At 41.0% G+C, this 20,371-nt stretch overlaps 1 protein-coding gene across 4 annotated transcripts in view; it reads right to left on the bottom strand.

Moving 5' to 3' along the window:
• rps6ka5 (ribosomal protein S6 kinase, polypeptide 5) overlaps positions 1–20,371 on the bottom strand; it is a 252,857-nt gene that overhangs the window by 118,636 nt on the left and 113,850 nt on the right. For 3 of the 4 annotated variants that reach the window (XM_072568072.1, XM_072568073.1, XM_072568074.1), the window contains exon 3: positions 16,175–16,393. The exons of the other annotated variant lie outside the window; for it this stretch is intronic. In XM_072568072.1, the coding sequence (XP_072424173.1) occupies positions 16,175–16,393 (219 nt within the window). The remainder of the gene's footprint in view (positions 1–16,174; positions 16,394–20,371) is intronic. 4 annotated transcript variants of the gene reach the window in all.

Raw genomic sequence — 20,371 nt, 5'->3', positions numbered from 1 at the left:
AATCAAAATTTGCTAAATTTACTTTGCAGCAATAAAATTCAGAATCAAGGCAGCCAACAAAGAAGCCAGTCAGCAAAGTGGAAGTTACAATATTCTAGCAAGGCTACCTCTCCCCACTGTGACAAAAGAAGTGAGAAAGAGAAGAGGAATAACTCCACACATGTCAATATCCTGTCACGACGTCACCCTTTATTTACACATGGAAAGTCCTTGACACTGATCCAAGTCCCTCAGAACCAGCTCTCAGAGTAAACAGGATGTCTGACAGTCCTGTTCTTCTCTGTCAGCCAGGGTTCCCTGATTGGACCAGATACACATTCTCTGAGATCCACCTGATTACAATCACTACATCTCATCCTGAATCCGAGGACACAGACTGGTTCTTTTTTTGGAGCTCCTCTGGGGTGTTTTAGCACCGGGTCAGGTTCCTCCAACTCTGCCTCTGAAATGGGCAGCATGTAATGCACAGTGGTTCTCATCTTGCATCCAGAGAGTCTCAAAAGAAATTCATTCTCTTCTTCAGGCAGAAAAGGCATCGACATGGCAACATTCGTGCCCATCTCAGATTGTGAGGTGTCTTTAATGCTTGACAGACAAGGAAATCCCACAGATTCTGAACAGTTGGAAATGCTGTCTAACAGCTGGGCACATTGTGTTCCCATACGGTTTGTGATTTTGCAGCTTTCACATGGTCCATGTGCTTGTTCAGACCAGCACACCTACCCAACTTTATACGTTACTGGACCTGACCTCGTGTTGACCATGCTTCTTACCCTTGCAAGGCCAATCCCACATTCCTGACACCAAACTTCATCCCTAGGAGTCTTGTGTCCTGCATTGGCATTCCTGATGTTATTTCACCCTCAAAGCCAAGTGGGAAGATCAAATTTAACCTAGTATGGAATCTTCTCCCCATTAGTAACTCTATGGGAGCTACCCCTGTAGTTGCATGAGGCCTGGTCCTATAATCAGATAGGAACTGGGACAGTTTGGAATCCAGTGAAGCTGTAGGCCATTTCTTTAAGCCTGTCTTCAACATTTGGAATGCAGTTTCTGCACTGGATGACGGATGGTATGCAGTTATCCTTCAATGATGAATACCATTTGACTTTAGGCAATACTCAAACTCCCTGCTGATAAATGAGAGCCCATTATCCATGACCAACAATTCTGCTAGTCCGTGCACTGCAAAAGATACGCACAATTTTTCTATCGTTATCCCAGTGTTTGACAAATGAACTCTTTGTGCGTCCAAGCACTTTGAGTGGGTGACTACAATGACTAAGAACATTGAACCCATAAAAGGACCTGCATAGTCGATGTGTAACAGAGTCCAGGATTTACTCAGCCATTCCCATAAATAATTGGCAGCTGCTGGCTGGAATTCCTCTGGGCACTGCCCCAATAATGCAATGCATCCAATCACGGCCACTAGACTTAACTTCTTATTAACATCATCATTTTGGAAACCCCTGGATGACCCTGATGGAGTTCAGTAAGTATCTGGCAGCAATCTTTGCTTGAGACTATCACTCTTGCTCCCTATCATAATAATGTGCCTCCTCTTCTGTGATCTGCTCTCTCCGGGTCCAAAAAGCTTTCAATTCTGCTTGTGACGGCCCTTTGGTATTACCCATCACCACCAGTTATTTCAGTTTTGCCAGGACCAGATCCTTCTACGTCCAAAGTCCGATATTGTCAACTGTGACTGGAAGGGCGTCCAGAAAACTTAAAACCATTTCAGCCAGTTCCAGAGGTGGTGTATTTATCAACAGGAGGCAGTTTAATGCATCAGCATTTGCTACATGGCCTTCTGGACGGTGTTGCAACTTGTAATCATGTGCACTTTGTATTAGAGCCCACCACCAAATTTCGACTGAAGCTATGGGCGGCATTAACTTGCCATCTTTAAGTAGACCTAGCAGGGGTTTGTTATATTATTATTACACACTTACATCTGTAAAGGTATTGACAGAATTCCAGTCTTCAAATATGACCATCAAACCTTCCTTCCCCAAATGAGCATATTTAAGCTCTGCATTACCCAAAGCCTGGATGCTTACACTATTGGGAATTCCTCTCCATTGTGCCACCTATGAGCTCATACTACCCTTAGTAATCCTCATCTAACCACAATTGCAAGTACGCATGGCTCATATCCAGCTTCATGAAAGACAACATCCCGCTGCAAGCTTTGCATGTGTGAAGTTTTGGGTATTTATTTAGCTGTGAAAAACAGTTTACTGTTTAAAATTCCAACAAAGGCAAACCAACCCATCGGCCTTCACATTCGGTTTGACTGATGCTGCCTATTCCACAAACTGGACTGGTTTGATGACTCCTTCGCTTTCTGACCTTCTGGTTTTCCTCGTAAAGTAAATGGCACTGGGTGGGCCTTGCACAATCGTGCTATTGCTTCTTAATCAATATGCAAGGTGACTTTGGCTCCTTTGGTAGTCCATAGAACTTCCTGAAAAACATCTGGATATTTAAGACTTCACTCAGGCAGCCATTTTCTAAACAAAAAATGTTGTGTCTTTCTCAACCAATTTCACCTCATCAAGCTTGGGCCGGAGCCTTTTACCACAATCAGTGGGAACTGAACCAGCTGCTTCTCATGAGAGACCGGAACCGAAGGTGTACCCTTGATCTGTAAAGGTTCCCTGGTTTAGGTTTTCAGTCTAGTCAAGGGCTTGTACAAACTTAATGGTTGGAGTGCAGAATGAATTTCGTGAAAGAATGGTTCTTCAATTACTGAAACTGCCATGCTAGTACTGACCTCCATTAGAACTGAGTGACCATTTAACAAAACATTTATTTTGATTTGGATGTTGCTAAGCAATTTAACTGCTCCAAACCACATGTATGTGGGCTTTCCAGGGTGTGCACCCTCTTGGATATTGGCCTATGATTTCTCTTATCAATTTAGGTTCAGTGGGATCTTTTTGCTGTCTTGAGTCTGTACACTGGCAGCAACCACAATGGCTTGCTGGTCCGGATCCCAAAGAAAATATTAATCGTTTGGCCCAGGCTTGGCTTTGTTTTGGGGTTTTGCAGTGGGCTGACCTCAAGTCCCTTTGTTCAGGATATGTTCTGAGTGAAGCTATGCAATTGCCATCACTCAAGTGATGTCTCCCAAGCTTAGATGGACTGGCAACAGTGTCCACTTCCACTGGAATACACTGCTTCATATGTTCTGCTTGCCACACTTTCCAATAATAAAGCCAGTTGGCCTTCAACTAATAGGCACCTTTGCATGGTAACATCTTTAATCCCACATACCAAATAGTCTACCAGCATCTCATTGAGGGTTAAACCAAAGTCACATGCCTCTGCCAGTCAACGTAACCTCGTCAAAAACCATGACACAGATTCCCCTGGTTCTCGAAATGCCTGAGTAAAACTGATAGCATCTGAGGATTAGAGCAGACTTGGGGTCATAATATTCCTTAACTAAATCTGTGAACAGTTGAAAGGTTTTATTATCTGATGTCTTAGAAAGTTAGGCTTTTTTTTCATTCATTCATAGGATGAGGGCGTTGCTGGCTAGGCCAGCATTTATTGCCCACCCCTAATTACACAGAGGGCAGTTAAAAGCCAAACATATTACTGTAGACCTGGAGTCACATATAGGCCAGACCAAGTAAAAATAGTAACCAGCTCCGAATAATCAAAAAAACTGCGGGTCCACAAGTTGTCAGGAGAATTACTCGTTGCTTTTCATCTGCCTCAATGTTATTTCCATAGAAAGAATAGCACACTCTTTCCACACACTTGGCTCAGTCTTCAATGGGAGGATTGAAGATGTCAAGTTTCACAAATATCAGCATGGTGACAGAAATGCTTACCCCCAACTCCAAGAATACTATTGCAAGCAAATTTCTTCAGGGGTGCAATGTTTTCTTGTCAGCACTGAAATAATTCCACAGAGGCTGGTATCCCACTACCAGGTCACCCTTTATTTATACATGGAGAGTACCTGACACTGATCCAGCTCCCTCAGAGTCAGCTCTCAGAGTGAACAGGATGTCTGGCACTTATTCTTACATGTCAATCAGGGCTCGCTGACTGGACCACATTAACACCCCCATCAGGGAATTCATATTCTATGAGGTCTACCTGGTTGACCTCATTGCAATCACTGCAGAAAATAGTAAAAAGACAGTGAAAACTGGCAATCGATTCTGCTGCCATCCACCTTTCCCCACCCTTTACCCTGGCACATTGATGAGCCCTCCAGTTAACTATTCCTTTTATTTACCCCATTCATGCATGACAAGTTGGCATTATAGGTTAAGCTGTTGTTTGTTGCTCTCAAGAAGGTGATGGTGAGCCCTTGTTTTATCTCTGTAGTCCTTAGACTGAAGATATATCCACAATGCTGTAAATAAGGGAATTCCAAAATTTTGACCATGTGATGGTGAAGGTATAGCAATACATTTCCAAATCAGGATATTGTGTTACTTGTCCCACTAAGTTCAGAAGTGGAAAAAGGGGAGCAAGATGAGCTGATCAGCTGTTATCCTATGGTTTGCCCTTGGAGATGACTCATAGAACAATGCTGTTACTGGTTGAGACAGTAATGGAAAGGATATTGCCTTGTGTAGCCACTTATCCATAGGTGGTTCCGTATTTCCTGCTGGCAGGTCAGATCTTAATGAGATACCTTCATCCACAAGGACAGCATAACTGGTTCATGGACCACACCTGCCACCCTTCCAGTGTTTTGATCTTCAACTCTAATTTGTTGGCTGTTCTCAGATTATGTTGGGTGTCAGCAAGAAACTGGAAGCTATGATTGTTAGCATGTTACAGTATGGCATTCAAAGCATCAAGAGCAGAAATCAGAGCTTTCATCAAGGTTGAAGTCCCAACTATTCCCTTGCTCTCCGATGCCAACTGATTTGCTAAATATTCTCAGTGCAGGCACCAGTTGTTGCACTGGCTTTTGTAACTCGTAATATGCCCTGTGCAACATGTTTTGAGTGGAGGCTTCACACAGAAACTCCATGTTACTATTTGAGTATTCCTCATGTACATCAGTAAGCATCTCTTCAGCACTGCCATCATTTAATCACACTCCATATGCTCACTGATCTGTTGTAGCCAATCTCTTTGACAAGGCAACAACATTCACCAGTTCTTCAGAGAACCCCTGTTTCTTAAAACTAGATTCTGAGGCTGCAGAGCTCACCCAGCCAGCTAAGACCAGTGAAATGTGTCCATGCTGGCGCAGCCTGTGGAGAACCAAGTCACTTGGCCTTGGAGCGAAGGTATAGACAGAGCAATTCTCTCCCTCTCTTGAGAGACAGAAAAGTGAGTAAAAGTGCAGATTTGACTTTCAATCTCCTTTTCATCTGCAGATGAAATTGAGACAATTGCACAACAAAGCCATGGTCTGTATTCTCTGAACGCTCTGGAAGCTACTGCCAGTCCTTCACTTCCACCCGTGCCATGTCATTCATCAAGAGCATCTGAATTTGTTAATGACCTGTGGAAAGATGAAAACATCGGATTAGAATGGTTCCCTTTTCCACCATTAGAATGTCCTGTAGGAGGGGACAGATTTAACTTCTGACCTGGAGTAATGGCTGATAGCAAGGGGCCTAGTACACATTTGCTTTTGAGTGTTTTCCTCTTATCACACCCTGCCCTTTTCATCCTTTTCACTTCCGATGTAGCAGCCCTTGCTTTTGACATGGCAGGTCCATTGTCCTTACATGGTGAAATCAGAGTAGATATAGCTATGCACAAATTCTGGGTTACAGACCTATAGGACATTTCAGCCATGCATCTTTGCAAACCAACATTAAATTCTGAAGATCCTCACTAGTGAACAAATGAGTTCAGACTACTGCCAGGTGACTGGTGGTAATCTTGATTTTAGGATTAATCGAGATCTCAGATCTAGTATCACCTAACAATGGTTTTCTTTACCTTTTGAATGAGCAGTATTTACAGTATTTTCAGCAATATAAGAATAGTTTCAAAGCTGCTTACCAGTTGATTCTGGTAGTAGAAGTTGAGTTCAAATTTCAAATGATCTTATTCCATGTTTGAATGAAGAGTTGCTTCAAATGAAGAGTTTTGAGCCAAGAGGGAGTGAGTAATAAATCCCCACAAGTAAAACAGAGGTTCTCGCGGCCACTTCTTTATCCATGATATATGCCCTCTTCTCTTCCCAGCACAGGCTTCAGTTTCCAGAGATTAAGAACGAATTACTGGCCATTGATCGCACTCCTAACTTTATAAAACAATTACCACTTTCTTTGATACATGTAAAACAACTATTATAAGTGCATCTGCATTTCTCCCACATCAGTCATTACTGGCAGAAATGCATCTACCCACTTAAAATGCAAATTTAAACATGAACTTCCCACAGTTCTTGATTTAATTCTGTTTAAAAGTCTATCAAATTTTGACTTTTCAAGCCTGAAAACATGTCAGCTAAATACTGAAGAAAGTATGTATAATATCTACTGATATGTCTTTAAATTACACTATTTAGACTTTGCACTTGATACAGAAACAGAAATACCTTTTACAACCTTTTACAGCATTGGTCACACATACATTCGCAGAGATCGTCTACTTCTGAAGGTAGCTGAGGGGTGGGAAGGGGAAATGCAAGTTTTACATTTACCCAAACAAAATTTTCCAACAGGAAATTACTTTAGTTTACCTAAAACATATAAAGTCAAAGAACGTATAATGATTCACACTTTAGAAAAATCTTAAATGGAAATCTAATAACGACTCCAATTATTGTATGTTGACTTAATTGCCACTTGATTCATAATATTCAAAGCTAAAACAATGACTGGAATTTAAGCAACATCTGCTGCACTCAGAAAATCTAAATTCTTTTTCTAAAATATCGTGTCTACTTTTGCTCTCACAAAACTAAGAAGAATACCTCAATTTACTGGAAACAAAGATTATTTTCTAGAATTTATAGGATACAATTAGGCCATTTAGTGAAGCTGGCAATTATACTCCATGCATGCCTCCTCTTTACCTTACTTCATTTACATTATCTTATGCTGTCAGCATACCTCTACTTTTTCTTCTCTTACATGTATATAAGCAATTTGTTTCAAATACTCATGAAAGGCCACTTATATGCTGACCTACATTACAAGGGGATTTGAATATAGGACCAAAGATGTCTTGCTGCAGTTGCACTGGGCTTCGTGAGACTACATCTTTTTCTTATTCATATATGGGTTGTGGGAGTCACTGGCTAGGTCTTTATTGCTCATCCCTAGTTGGTCTCAGAAATGTTGTGGTGAGGTTCCTTCTTGAACTGCTGCAATCCATTCGGTGTAAGTAGAGTTACAATGCTATTACGGAATGAGATCCAAGATTTTGACCCAACAACACTGAAAGAACAGCAATATATTTCCAAGTAAGTGGCTTGGAGGGAAAGTTGCCAGAAATGATATTCCCATGTGTCTGCTGCCTTTGTCTTTCTAGGTGATAGTGATTGTGGGTTTGAAAGGTGCTGTTGAAGGAACCTTTGGGAATTTCTGCAGTGTATCCTGTAGATGTACACATTCCTGCTACTAGGCATCAGTGGTGAAGAGAGTGAAAGTTTGAGGATGTTGAGCCATTCAAATGGGCTCTTTGTCCTGGATGGTATCACATTTCTTGGATTAATTTTGTTCTCCTTACCCAAGCAAAGATACACTTATCATAGAGAGAATGCAGCAAAAGTTTATCACAGTGATTCATGAAATGGTGGGATTGTCATATAAACAGAGATTGGTTCATCTAGGCCTGTGGTCATTGGAGTTCAGAAAAATGAGAAGAAACCTCATGGAGATGGTATAAAATTATGACAGGGATGCATAGACTGGATTCAGGGATGACACTTCCTATCTGGGGAGAGGTCCAAAACTTAGAGTAACAATCTCAGAGTATGGGAGACCATTTAGGACTGACATTAGGGTGGTGAACCTATGCAATTCGCTACCACATAAGGTGATGGAGGCATAGACACTAAATATATTTAAGTAAGAAATAGATTTCTGTAGACTAAAGGTATTAAGGGGTATACAAATAGAAGGTGAGCATGGAGTTGAATTTGCTACTCCAATGATCATATTGACTGGCAAAGCAGGCTTCATGAGACAAATAGCCTCCTGATATTTTCTAAATTTCCCTGTATCTATGAAGTAGCAAATTCTACATTCCAATCACTCAGAAAAGGCATTTCTCCTGAATTCTTTCTGATGTGAAAATGTTTAAGTTCACAACTCATATTTTGTAGGAACACAACTTCTACAAATTTCATTTCCCGAAAGCTAAATGGAAAATAATAGAAATACTGGGATTCAGAAGTTGCTAGATCACTTACAGTATTTACACATCAAACATCTATCCATGTGCACAGACAAAGTCAGAGCTACAAGTGTGAAAACAACAAGAAAAGACAACACGGATACAATTGTTTTCAGACAGGTTTTAAATTATTCGCATGGATCTCAGATGAAACAAACTTTGAAAGCGAAGAGGGACTAAACAAGGAAAGATTCTGAAGTACACATTCATTTTTCAGATCAAAGGAATTAACATGGATTTAACACATGGACAGTAGCAGTTCAAGAAGGCAGCTCACTACCACCTTCTCAAGGACAACTACGGATGCGTAATAAATGCTGGGCAGCCAGAAATATCTATGCCCACATGTGAATAAAATTAATTGAAATCTCTATCTGGGACATTCCAGTTATAGCAGCTGTGGATAGATTGCAGAAAGATCACAAAAAACAGCAGTCAAGTGGTGGAAGGAAGGTGGCTCTATGTTAGCAGCTGAGAGTGGGGTTGAAGGAAACTAACGTACAGTGAGTACTATGCATACAAGACATATTGGAAGTCAAAGAAACCCACAAATAGTGCTTGATGGTTCACTGCAAAAGAATTTGAATTGTGCCAGAGTAGATGTTTGAATGCAATCTCAAGGTTTGAAGCTCCTCCAATACTGAAAGCCAGCTTACTGGATGAAGACAGTAGACCACATGTTGCCCACGACCCATCCGACCACCCTGGAAGGCCAGGCCAGCCAGAGGCAGCCTAGGCAAGCACCAGGCTTGGGGCCTGCGGAAAATGGAAGGACCTGAGAGACCTGCCCCAGGAAGGAGAACTGACACAAAATGCTCCTGACCCCATAAGACCCCTGCCTGACATGAAATCTCTCAGAACGTACCTGGAGAGCAGTCCAAACACCTTTGCAAAAAACGTGGCTGGACCTGGAGCAACAAATCAGCAGAAACTGAAACCAGAAACTTCTCCATTGGGTCCTAAGCAAACTCCCTCCACTAAAACAAAACGAAACAGTAAATTACCTGCTCCACTGGGTCCTAAGTAGACCCTCTCCAAAAATATACTAATCTGGAATCTACCTGCTCCACTGTGTCCTAGGAAGGATCACTTAACTGGAAGCAGTCACACTCCACTCCAACAGACCCCCTGACCAATCAAATGTAAGAAACCTGCGTGGAAGCGAGGTAAGTATGCCAGCCTGCTAGTAAGACTAAAACTACGTAATTTCAAGACTCCCTTCTTAGCTTAGTGGTCAGATGCATGGCAGATGCAGTTTAATGTGGATAAATGTATGGTTATCCATTTTGGTGGCAAGAACAGGAAGGCAGATTACTACCTCAATGGAATCAATTTAGGTAAAGGGGCAGTACAGAGAGATCTGGGTGTTCTTGTACACCAGTCAATGAAGGTAAGCGTGCAGGTACAGCAGGTTGTGAAGAAGGCTAATAGCATGCTGGCCTTCATAACAAGAGGGATTGAGTATAGAAGCAAAGAGATTCTTCTGCAGCTGTACAGGGCCCTGGTGAGACCACACCTGGAGTACTGTGTACAGTTCTGCTCTCCAAATTTGAGGAAAGACATTCTGACTATTGAGGGAGTGCAGCGTAGGTTCACGAGGTCAATTCCTGGAATGGTGGGATTACCTTACACTGAAAGACTGGAGCGACTGGGCTTGTATATACCCCTCAGTTTAGAAGACTGAGAGGGGATCTGATTGAGACATATAACATTATTAAAGGATTGGACACTCTGGAGGCAGGAAATATGTTTCCGCTGATGGGTGAGTGCCGAACCAGAGGACACAGCTTAAAAATACAGGGTAGACCATTTCGGACAGAGATGAGGAGAAACTTCTTCACCCAGAGAGTGGTGCCTGTGTGGAGTGCTCTGCCCCAGAGGGCAGTGGAGGCCCAGTCTCTAGATTCATTTAAGAAAGAGTTGGATAGAGCTCTCAAGGATAGTGGAATCAAGGGTTATGGAGATAAGGATACTGATTAAGGATGATCAGCCATGATCATATTGAATGGTGGTGCAGGCTCGAAGGGCAGAATGGCCTACTCCTGCACCTATTGTCTATTGTCTTATTCCTAGCAAATGTACAATCTCTGGAGAACAAGATGGACGAACGCAGATCACGGCTCAGCTTCCAGCGTGAACTGCGGGACTCTACGCACTCTGCTTCACAGAAACCTGGCTCAACCCATCCATTCCCAATTGCGCATTTCAGGTGGATGGTTGTTCTATCCATCGCATGGACAGTAAAGCGTCCTCAGATAAGACAAAGGGTGGAGGCATTTGCTTTTTAATCAACAACTTGTGGTGCAAGGACATTGCAACCCCTGGGCAGCCATTGCTCCCAAAACCTTGAATTTCTCACCATCAAATATGGCCCCTTCTATCTACCATGAGATTTTATTGCTGCTGTACTAACTGCTGTGTTCATACCACCACAAACAAAGGTTGAGGAAGCACTGGGTGTGCTGTATTTTACCACTCATGGATACAGGTCCAGTGCTGGTCAGAGGAGGCAGAGGATCAACTCCAGTGTTGTCTGGAATCAGCTGATGGGCCATGTCCGCAGGTACCTTGGATGAGAATGCCACCACCGTCACAGACATTATCAGCAAGTGTGTGAAGGACCTTATACCAAGGAAGTCAATCCGGGTGTCCCCCAACAGGAAACCCTGGATGAATCAGAGCAGACAGAACCTGCTAAAAACCAGGGATAAGGCCTTCAGATTAGGAGACCGACTCAAATATCAGGAATCCAAGTATGACCTTCGCAGAGCCATTAAGACAGCAAAGGACCAATACCGATCCAAACTAGAGACCCAGACAGACACCCGGCGACTATGGCAAGGACTGAATGACATCACAGGTTCTAAAATGAGACAGTACAAGATAGCAAACGATGACACATCCCTCCCAGATTGTCTCAATGCCTTTTATGCTCACTTTGAGCAGAATATCGATAGAGAGGTAACACCTATTCTGACAAGTCCTGACTAACCTATTCCAACAGTCATTGCATTAGAGGTCAGATCAGTTTTCCTCTGTGTGAATCCAAGGAAAGCGATGGGACCAGACAGAGTACCAGGCCGTGTACTCAGAGCATGCGCAAAGGTCTTCTCGGACATCTTCAATCTCTCCCTGCAGCAGGCCACTGTCACTGCCTGTTTCAAGAGGCATTGGGGAGAAGATACAGAAGATACCTCTACCATCGGGGAGAGGATACAGAAGCCTGAACACACGCACCAGCTGGTTTCAAAACATTTCCTACCCTATTGTTGTTAGAATACTGAATGGCCTCACAGAATACTGAATGGACTCACAAACTCTTAACATTCGCCTGTATTTGTGTTTTGTTTTTGACATTGTTAACGTATTATTTACTTATCTATGCCACTTAACTCTGTGATCTGCCTGTGTTGCTCGCAAGACAAAGCTTTTCACTGTGCTTCGGTACATGTGATAATAAATTTAATTCAATTCAATTCAATTCAGGGAAAGAGAATGATTTACCAGGACAACACCAGTTATTGAGTAGCCTGTGATGGAGTGACTTTGCAGGAAATTTCTAAGCTAGGTAGAACTTTGAAAGTGAAGAATTAGAATCCGTCAAAAAAAGAGACAACGTTTTGGTGAGATATAGTGACCCACTGTGTCACCGATGTCTGGAGTTTTGCTGAGAAATTCATGTTACTCCTTTCCACCCCAGTTCTACTCTCTTCCAACCTCTTCTGTCGATGAGAAGATTTAAGTTTGAATATATATGAACAGATTCAAGAACAGTTCCTTCTCCATTGTTATCAAACTTTCAAATGGACCTGTGAAATATTAATTCTGATCTTTCTCTGCACCTTCTTGTATCTGTAACACTATACTCTCCACTCTGTTCTGTTACAGGTGCACTTTGTATGGTACAATCTGCCTGTATAACATGCAAAACAACACTTTTCACTATATCTCAGTACATGCGACAACAATAAATTAATCAATTCTACTATTTGATCTTCTTTATTGGGTACTCAGCAATACCTTGCCTCGTAATCCATACTTGCCTCATGTTAATTGTGGATATATATATTGTAGATTATGCTACAGAATTCAAACAGTACAACAACGTTTAATTTGTCTGTTCAAAATTGTGGAACCTTATGATTTAATTCTCTGGGATCACAAACAATAAGCAGAAATAGAGAGTGGAACCCATACTTAAATAAAAATTCCAAATACCTACAGAATCAGAATTGTCAGACACGACTGATTAACCTAGAGGAGATCAGCAGTGGATTCTATAGAAGCATTGGGGAAATCTTGGGTGGAATTAAGAAAAGGGAATAGTCAGTTAAGATGTTTAGGTTTGCAAAATATGCGTTAAAAAACATATAAATCAGAATTAGTTCTTTTGAATTTTTAAGGTGAAATCTCTTTCAGTTGATAACTGGAAACTCAAATTTCCTTACAAAAGTTACCAGTGTCCCTTTAGATCATAAATTCTACATCATGGATCCAAGAAGTGTTATTAGTAACTGTCTTATATTAGAAACACCTAGCCTCTGAATCCTGCACAAATCGAAGCACTTTCTCCAGATCTAACCTACCTTTTACTAATTATTTATAAGGTTTAGGATGAGTTGAAGTTCCAAGAAAGATGCACAAGTCTGAAAATTGATAAACAGATTGACAACAAGACTTCCATGTACAATTGCTTGTCACCTCATTTAAGTATGCATACAGGTATAGTTGATAGCAGCACTGGCTAAACATTTCACAATAGCCATCACAAAGATATGGCAATAAGAAGGGAAAGACCAGAACCTGAAAGTTCATAGTTAAAACACATTTTGAAAGAACCAGTAGCTAAGCAAAGGTAGAGGGGTCATTCTATTAATTAAGGATTATATTGGTACAACATGGAGAGATAACTTTAGTTCTGTTGATCAGGATGTAAAAGTTTGGGTCAAGATAAGAAAAAATAAAGGCAAATAAGTCAATTATGAGACTAATTCCTAACAGTAAATGTACTGGTTAGGTTCGGAAATAGGTCTGTAGATAAAGGAGCAGGAGAGAGGCAGATATTTCAGGATACTCAGAAAATATAAATTGCAATGAAAAAGATTCTAAAGGAAGGATTCATGTCTGTGACTAATGATGGACATCAAAAATCGCATCAAACTGGAATAATAAGTTATATAATTCCATAAAGATTAAACACAAGAACAGCAAAGCAGTAATAAAAGATTAATAAGGTAAAATTAGGTTATGAAAGAGGCCTATCTAGAAATATAAAAGGAAGAGTTTTATAGGTGTGAAAAGAGACAGTAAGTAAAGTGAGTGTTGGTCTTACAGAGAGTGTTTGGGGAATTAATAATGGAAAATTGGGAAATGGCAAGTGAATTGAACAGATGTTGTATGCCTGTTTTCATTGTAGAGAACACAACTAATATTCCAGAAATAACTGAATCAACATGTGAAAGGGAACAAGGAACTCAGAACAATTTACTCAACATCTTTTCCCTCATAATTGCAATTGTTTTAATAAAATCTGACAGGTCCTCTAACCCTGATGAGCTTCAGCCTAGGGCGTTAAAAGAAGTGGCCATATTGATTTTAATGTTCCAAAATTCTCTCGATTCCAGAAAAGTCAATCAGACTGGAAGACAGTAAATGTGACTCCTGTATTTAAGAAATGAGGGGCACAAATCAGAGAAATATAAACAAGTTAGCCGAACATCTTTCATCAGGAGAATGCTAGACACCATTAGGTTAAACAAGATTACAAAAAGGCACTTAGAAATTTGAATGCAACAAATGTATACTTAACATGATTTTGAGAAAAGGAAATTATATTTGACTGGTTTATTACAGCTCATTGAGGAAGTAAAAAGCAAAGGAGAAATAGTGCATGTACTGTATTTACAATTTCAGAGGCATTTGAGTATGTGTCACATTAAAAAGTTATTACACAAAACAAGAGCTCATGGAGTAAGAGATAACATACGAGCATTGAGACAGAATTGCTTGGATAATAGAAAACAGAACTTATATATAAATGATGAACTTCTGCCTGGTAGAATGTGATGAGTACTGAATAATAAGAATCAGGGCTTCAGTTGGTTACATGTATGAAGTGACAAAAGGCATGATTCCTAAATTTGCTTGATAATACAAGATTAGGTAGGAAAGTAAGTTGTGAAAAGGGCATAAGAAATCTGCAAAGTGCTACAAGTTAAGTGAGTGAGTAAATATTTGGTAGGCGAAGTATAATGTGAGTAAATGCAAACTTGTCCATTTTGGCAAAAAGAATAGAAAACCAATATTCATTTAAGTACAGACAATCTTCACAACTCAGACACAAAGTAACCTTGGTGCCCTTGTATATGAATATACTGTTGCCTTACTAATCAATGGCTGCAACTGAATGTTTGCCTTTCCAAGGAGAATGGAACATAAAAGTAAAGAAGCTTCACTATAGTTGTATAAAATTTTGGGGATGCCACATTTGGAGGAAGGATGCAAATGTAAATAAATTTCAGAAAAAGTTCACTTAACTGATACATGGGATGGGAAGGAGGTTATCTTATGAAGAAAGAGTGAACAGGGTGTACCAACTGGAGTTCAGAACAATGAGCTGTGATTTTATTAATACATATAAAGAGTCTGATGGCACTTGACAAGATGCTGAAAGGTAGTTTCCTTCATGAGAAAAACTACAACTAGGGGGATTCCTAAAAGGAGCAGAAGAGGAGGAGTTTTCTTTTTCTTAGAAGGTCATAAAACTTTGGACTCTTTCTCAGAAATGATTGGAGGCAGGGTTATTGAGTATTTTTTAAGGCAGTGGTAGGCAGATTCTTGATTAACAAGGGACTCAAAGGATACTGGAGCTTAGGGAAACGTGGAATTGAGGCCACAATAATATCAAACATGATCTTATGAAATGGCAGAGCAGGCTGAGGGCCTTAATGGTCTGCTTCTAATTCATAACTTCATAAAATGACAGTGTACTTTAACTGGCAATTTAAAAAAAATCAATAATAACATCAAGTTAAATCAAATGCCAGAAAACAATGTCATTATGGAGAAGGAAAAGTCACGAATATCACATTGGTGGCATAAGGAAGTAAATGTATGTACAGTCACTATATAAATGGATCCCGTTTTTTAAAAAATATCACCTACATTATGAATTATCATGATAAACTAACCTCTGCACTCTGGCGTGTCACTGTTTCACAAGGAAAGTAAATGCAGTCAGACTTTGTAAGATTGCGCTATTTTTGGAGGTCATGTGACTAGAATAGCAATAACATTAAAACTAGATCATGGTGTACTGTGATCCTGAAAGATAAACTCAGTCAGTCAATCATTCATTAAGTGAGTTTATACAGCAAATAATAAAGCCACATAGGTCAGGAAATTTCAGGATTGGCCTATAATCAGTGTTCAATTGGAGGAATATAGACAAGACCATTTGCCTCAATTTTGTATTTGGCCCCACTTCAATGGGGATGTGAGAAATGGGCAGAGTTCCCACTGCTGTCATCCACATAACAACCTCTTCTGGAAATGTGGATGTTGGGTGAGATCTCAAACAGGGTGATTTAATTGTTTGCAAACATTTACTAAAGACTCCTCTTAAGTAACAATCAACTGGGTGAGATACCAGCGACATTAGTAAAATCGCATCTTTTTTTATCCAATACATTTTCATTTAGTGGGCTTCGCTGACAAGCCCAGGATTTATTAACCATCTCCATGGTCCATAAATAAGAAAACACCTTCAGGAGAAGAACATGACGAGAACTGGCAAGTTTAAAAAAGTAAAATCTATTTGTGATGTTACCTAAAATAAGATGGAGTTTTGTATCTGTCTGAAAAGCATAATGTAATGTGACAAGGAAAGGTGATTGTCGAATGTGTTCCAATACTTGACGCTCTGTCCTGGTGTGCTCTGCAGTCTTTGCTTTTTGAACTATTGTTGCCTTCTTCAGCACCTTCATGGCAAAAAGCTTTCCGGTATCGTGACCACTGATTTTCCTCACAAGAAATACTTTTCCATAAGCTAGAAACAGAAGAAAAGGCAAAGAGATAAAGAACATACACCAAATTAACACTTGGAATGAAATACTGTTCATAGAGTCATACAGCATGGAAACAGAGCCTTCAGTCCAACTACTCCACGCAGACCACGTTTCTAAACTAAATTAGTCCCACCTGCTTGTATGTGGCCCATATCCCTCCAAATCCTTCCTATTCATGCACTTATCCAAATATCTTTTAACATTGTAGCTGTACCTGCATCCATCCTTTGGCAGTACATTCCACACACTAACCACTCTCCATGTAAAAAAGATGCCCCTCACATCCTTCTTAAACCTTTCTCCTCTCAGCTTAAAAATATGCTCCTTTTTGAACTCCCTCAGCTTAAGGAAAAGATCTTTCCTGTTCACCTTATCTATACCTCTCATTCTTCTAAATCTTTATAAGGTCACCCCTCAACCTCCAATGCTCCAGTGAAAAAGGTCCCAGCCTATCCGGCTTATTTTTATAACTTAAACCTTTCATTCCTGGCTACATCCTGATGAATCTTTTCTGAACCCTCCCCTGTTTAATAATATCTTTCCTGTAACAAGGCAACCAGAACTGCATTCAGTACTCCAGAAGAGGCCTCATCAAAGTCCTGTACAACCTCAACATGACATCTCAACTCCGATACTCAAAAGTACAAATGCATCTCATCTTCTCCTTGCCCACCTCGTTGTCTTTGTGGTTACTTACAATCATAGAACATAGAACATAGAACATAGAAGAATACAGCGCAGTACAGGCCCTTCGGCCCTCGATGTTGCGCCGATCAAAGCCCACCTAACCTACACTAACCCACTATCCTCCATATACCTATCCAATGCCCGCTTAAATACCCATAAAGAGGGAGAGTCCACCACTGCTACTGGCAGGGCATTCCATAAACTTACGACTCGCTGAGTGAAGAACCTACCCCTAACATCAGTCCTATATCTACCCCCCCTTAATTTAAAGCTATGCCCCCTTGTAATAGCTGACTCCATACGTGGAAAAAGGTTCTCACTGTCAACCCGATCTAAACCCCTAATCATCTTGTACACCTCTATCAAGTCACCCCTAAACCTTCTTTTCTCCAATGAAAACAACCCCAAGTGCCTCAGCCTTTCCTCATAGGATCTTCCTACCATACCAGGCAACATCCTGGTAAACTTCCTCTGCACCCGTTCCAGTGCCTCCACATCCTTCCTATAGTATGGCGACCAAAACTGCACACAATATTCCAGATGCGGCCGCACCAGAGTCTTATACAACTGCAGCATGACCTCAGGACTCCGGAACTCAATTCCTCTACCAATAAAAGCCAGTACGCCATATGCCTTCTTCACTGCACTATTTACCTGGGTGGCAACTTTCAGAGATCTGTGTACATGGACACCAAGATCCCTCTGCTCTTCCACACTACCAAGTATCCGACCATTAGCCCAGTACCCCATCTTTTTGTTACTCTTACCAAAGTGAATCACCTCACACTTAGCTACATTGAACTCCATTTGCCACCTTTCTGCCCAGCTCTGCAGCTTCTCTATATCCCGCTGTAACCTGCCACATCCTTCCTCACTGTCTACAACTCCTCCGACTTTCGTATCATCCGCAAACTTGCTCACCCAACCTTCTAACCCTTCCTCCAGGTCATTTATAAAAATGACAAACAGCAATGGTCCCAAAACAGATCCTTGCGGAACACCGCTAGTGACGGCACTCCAAGATGAACCTTTGCCATCAACTACTACCCTCTGTCTTCTTCCAGCCAGCCAATTCCTAATCCAAACCTCCAACTCACCCTCAATGCCATATCTCTGTATTTTCTGCAGTAGCCTACCATGGGGGACCTTATCAAACGCCTTACTAAAATCCATATATACCACATCTACCGCTTTCCCCTCATCTACCTCCTTAGTCACCTTCTCAAAGAATTCAATAAGATTTGTGAGGCACGACCTGCCCTTCACAAAACCATGCTGACTATCCTTGATCACATTATTCTTATCCAGATGTGCATAAATCCTATCCCTTACAATTCTCTCTAAGACTTTGCCCACAACAGAAGTGAGACTCACTTGCCTATAGTTACTAGGATTATCCCTACTCCCCTTCTTGAACAAGGGAACCACGTTTGCTAGCCTCCAGTCCTCTGGCACTACTCCTGTAGACAAAGAGGACACAAAAATCAAGGCCAATGGCTCTGCAATCTTCTCCCTTGCTTCCCAGAGAATCCTAGGATAAATGCCATCAGGCCCAGGGGACTTATCTATTTTCACCCTTGCCAGAATTTCCAACACCTCTTCTCTACATATCTCACAGCCATCCATTCTACTTATTCGTGCCTCAGTATTCATATCGACAACAATGTCCTGTTCCTGAGTGAATACTGACGAAAAGTATTCATTCAGTGCCTCCCCAATCTCTTCAGCCTCCACACGCAACTTCCCATTACTATCCTTGATTGGACCTATTCCTTCCCTAGTCATTCTTTTATTCCTGACATACCTATAGAAAGCCTTAGGGTTTTCCCTAATCCTACCAACTAAGGACCTTTCATGTCCCCTCCTTGCTGCTCTTAGCTCTCTCTTCAGGTCCTTCCGGGCTACCTTATAACTCTCAATCGCCCCTATTGAGCCTTCACGCCTCATCTTTACAAAGGCCGCCCTCTTCCATTTAACAAGGGATTCCAATTCCTTATTAAACCACGGCTCCCTCACACGACCCTTTCCTCCCTGCCTGATAGGTACGTACTTATCAAGGACACTCAATAGTTGCTCCTTGAACAAGTTCCACATATCAATTACGCTCTTGCCTTGGAATCTACTTTTCCAATCCACACATCCTAAGTCATGCCTCACCGCATCATAATTTCCCTGCCCCCAGCTATAACTCTTGCCCTGTAGTACACACTTATCCTCCTCCATCATTTACATCTTTTTCTAGTTCTGTTGAAAGCTGTTAAGACTGAAGGGAAGTAAGTCATTCAGCCTTTCAAGCACTGATCAACTTGATCATTGGCCTGAAACGTTAACTCTGTTTCATTCTCCACAGATCTGTTGAATATTTCCATCATTTATTGCTATTGTTTATATTTCGAACAACTGCAGTATTTTTCTTTTATTTTACTGTTCTATGAAACTGTCTTAAATGCAATCCGTTAGTTTAATCTCCAAACTATTTTTATCAATCTAATTAGTCCAGTCTGTATGAAATTTAAAGCTTAGAACATAGAACATAGAACAATACAGCACAGAACAGGCCCTTCGGCCCACGATGTTGTGCCGAACTTCTAACCTAGATTAAGCACCCATCCATGTACCTATCCAAATGCCGCTTAAAGGTCGCCAATGATTCTGAATAAAAGCTTGGCACATTTATTGCATTTCCTTTATCAGTTCCTCCTCTTTCTTGATTTCTACTTTGTTCAAAGCTATAGTTACGGTTGATGACCAAGAAACTACTCCCACCAGTGTTCTCAGCCCCTTTTATTTCATATATCTGCAGTGACTGGAATGAAGTCAGCCAGGTGGACATCAGCCAGGTGAACAACCAGTTCCCTGGTTGGGGCTATTAATCTGGTACAATCAGGGAGCCCTGGCTGACATATATAAACAGGATTTTCAGGGGTTCCATTCTGGGTCAGCTGGAGCCAGCTGGGTCAGTGTCATGTACTATGCACGTTCAAAAAGAAGGTGACTTGATGGGATACTAGCCTTCATGTAGTTAACTCAATATTCACTGAAACAGATTCTATATCCTGATTTCCAAGCCATGCTTATTCTGCACTACTGCCTGCATTAGTACATCATTTTTAAAATCAGGGTTACCAACCCACCATTATTTCACAACTGTGGCATTAGATCTCTATTTGTGTCAGTAATTTATCTATCTTAGGAACATTCTGTATGATCAAACAATGCACTTTCAAACTTTTTGGTAATTTCCCTGATTTAATTGTTCATCTAAACTCTGT

This window comes from Chiloscyllium punctatum, chromosome 4, assembly GCF_047496795.1.
Source record: "Chiloscyllium punctatum isolate Juve2018m chromosome 4, sChiPun1.3, whole genome shotgun sequence".
In the NCBI taxonomy this organism is placed as follows: Eukaryota; Metazoa; Chordata; class Chondrichthyes; order Orectolobiformes; family Hemiscylliidae; genus Chiloscyllium; species Chiloscyllium punctatum.
Note: the sequence above shows the minus strand (reverse complement) of the source record. Positions and strands in the feature narration are given on the sequence as shown.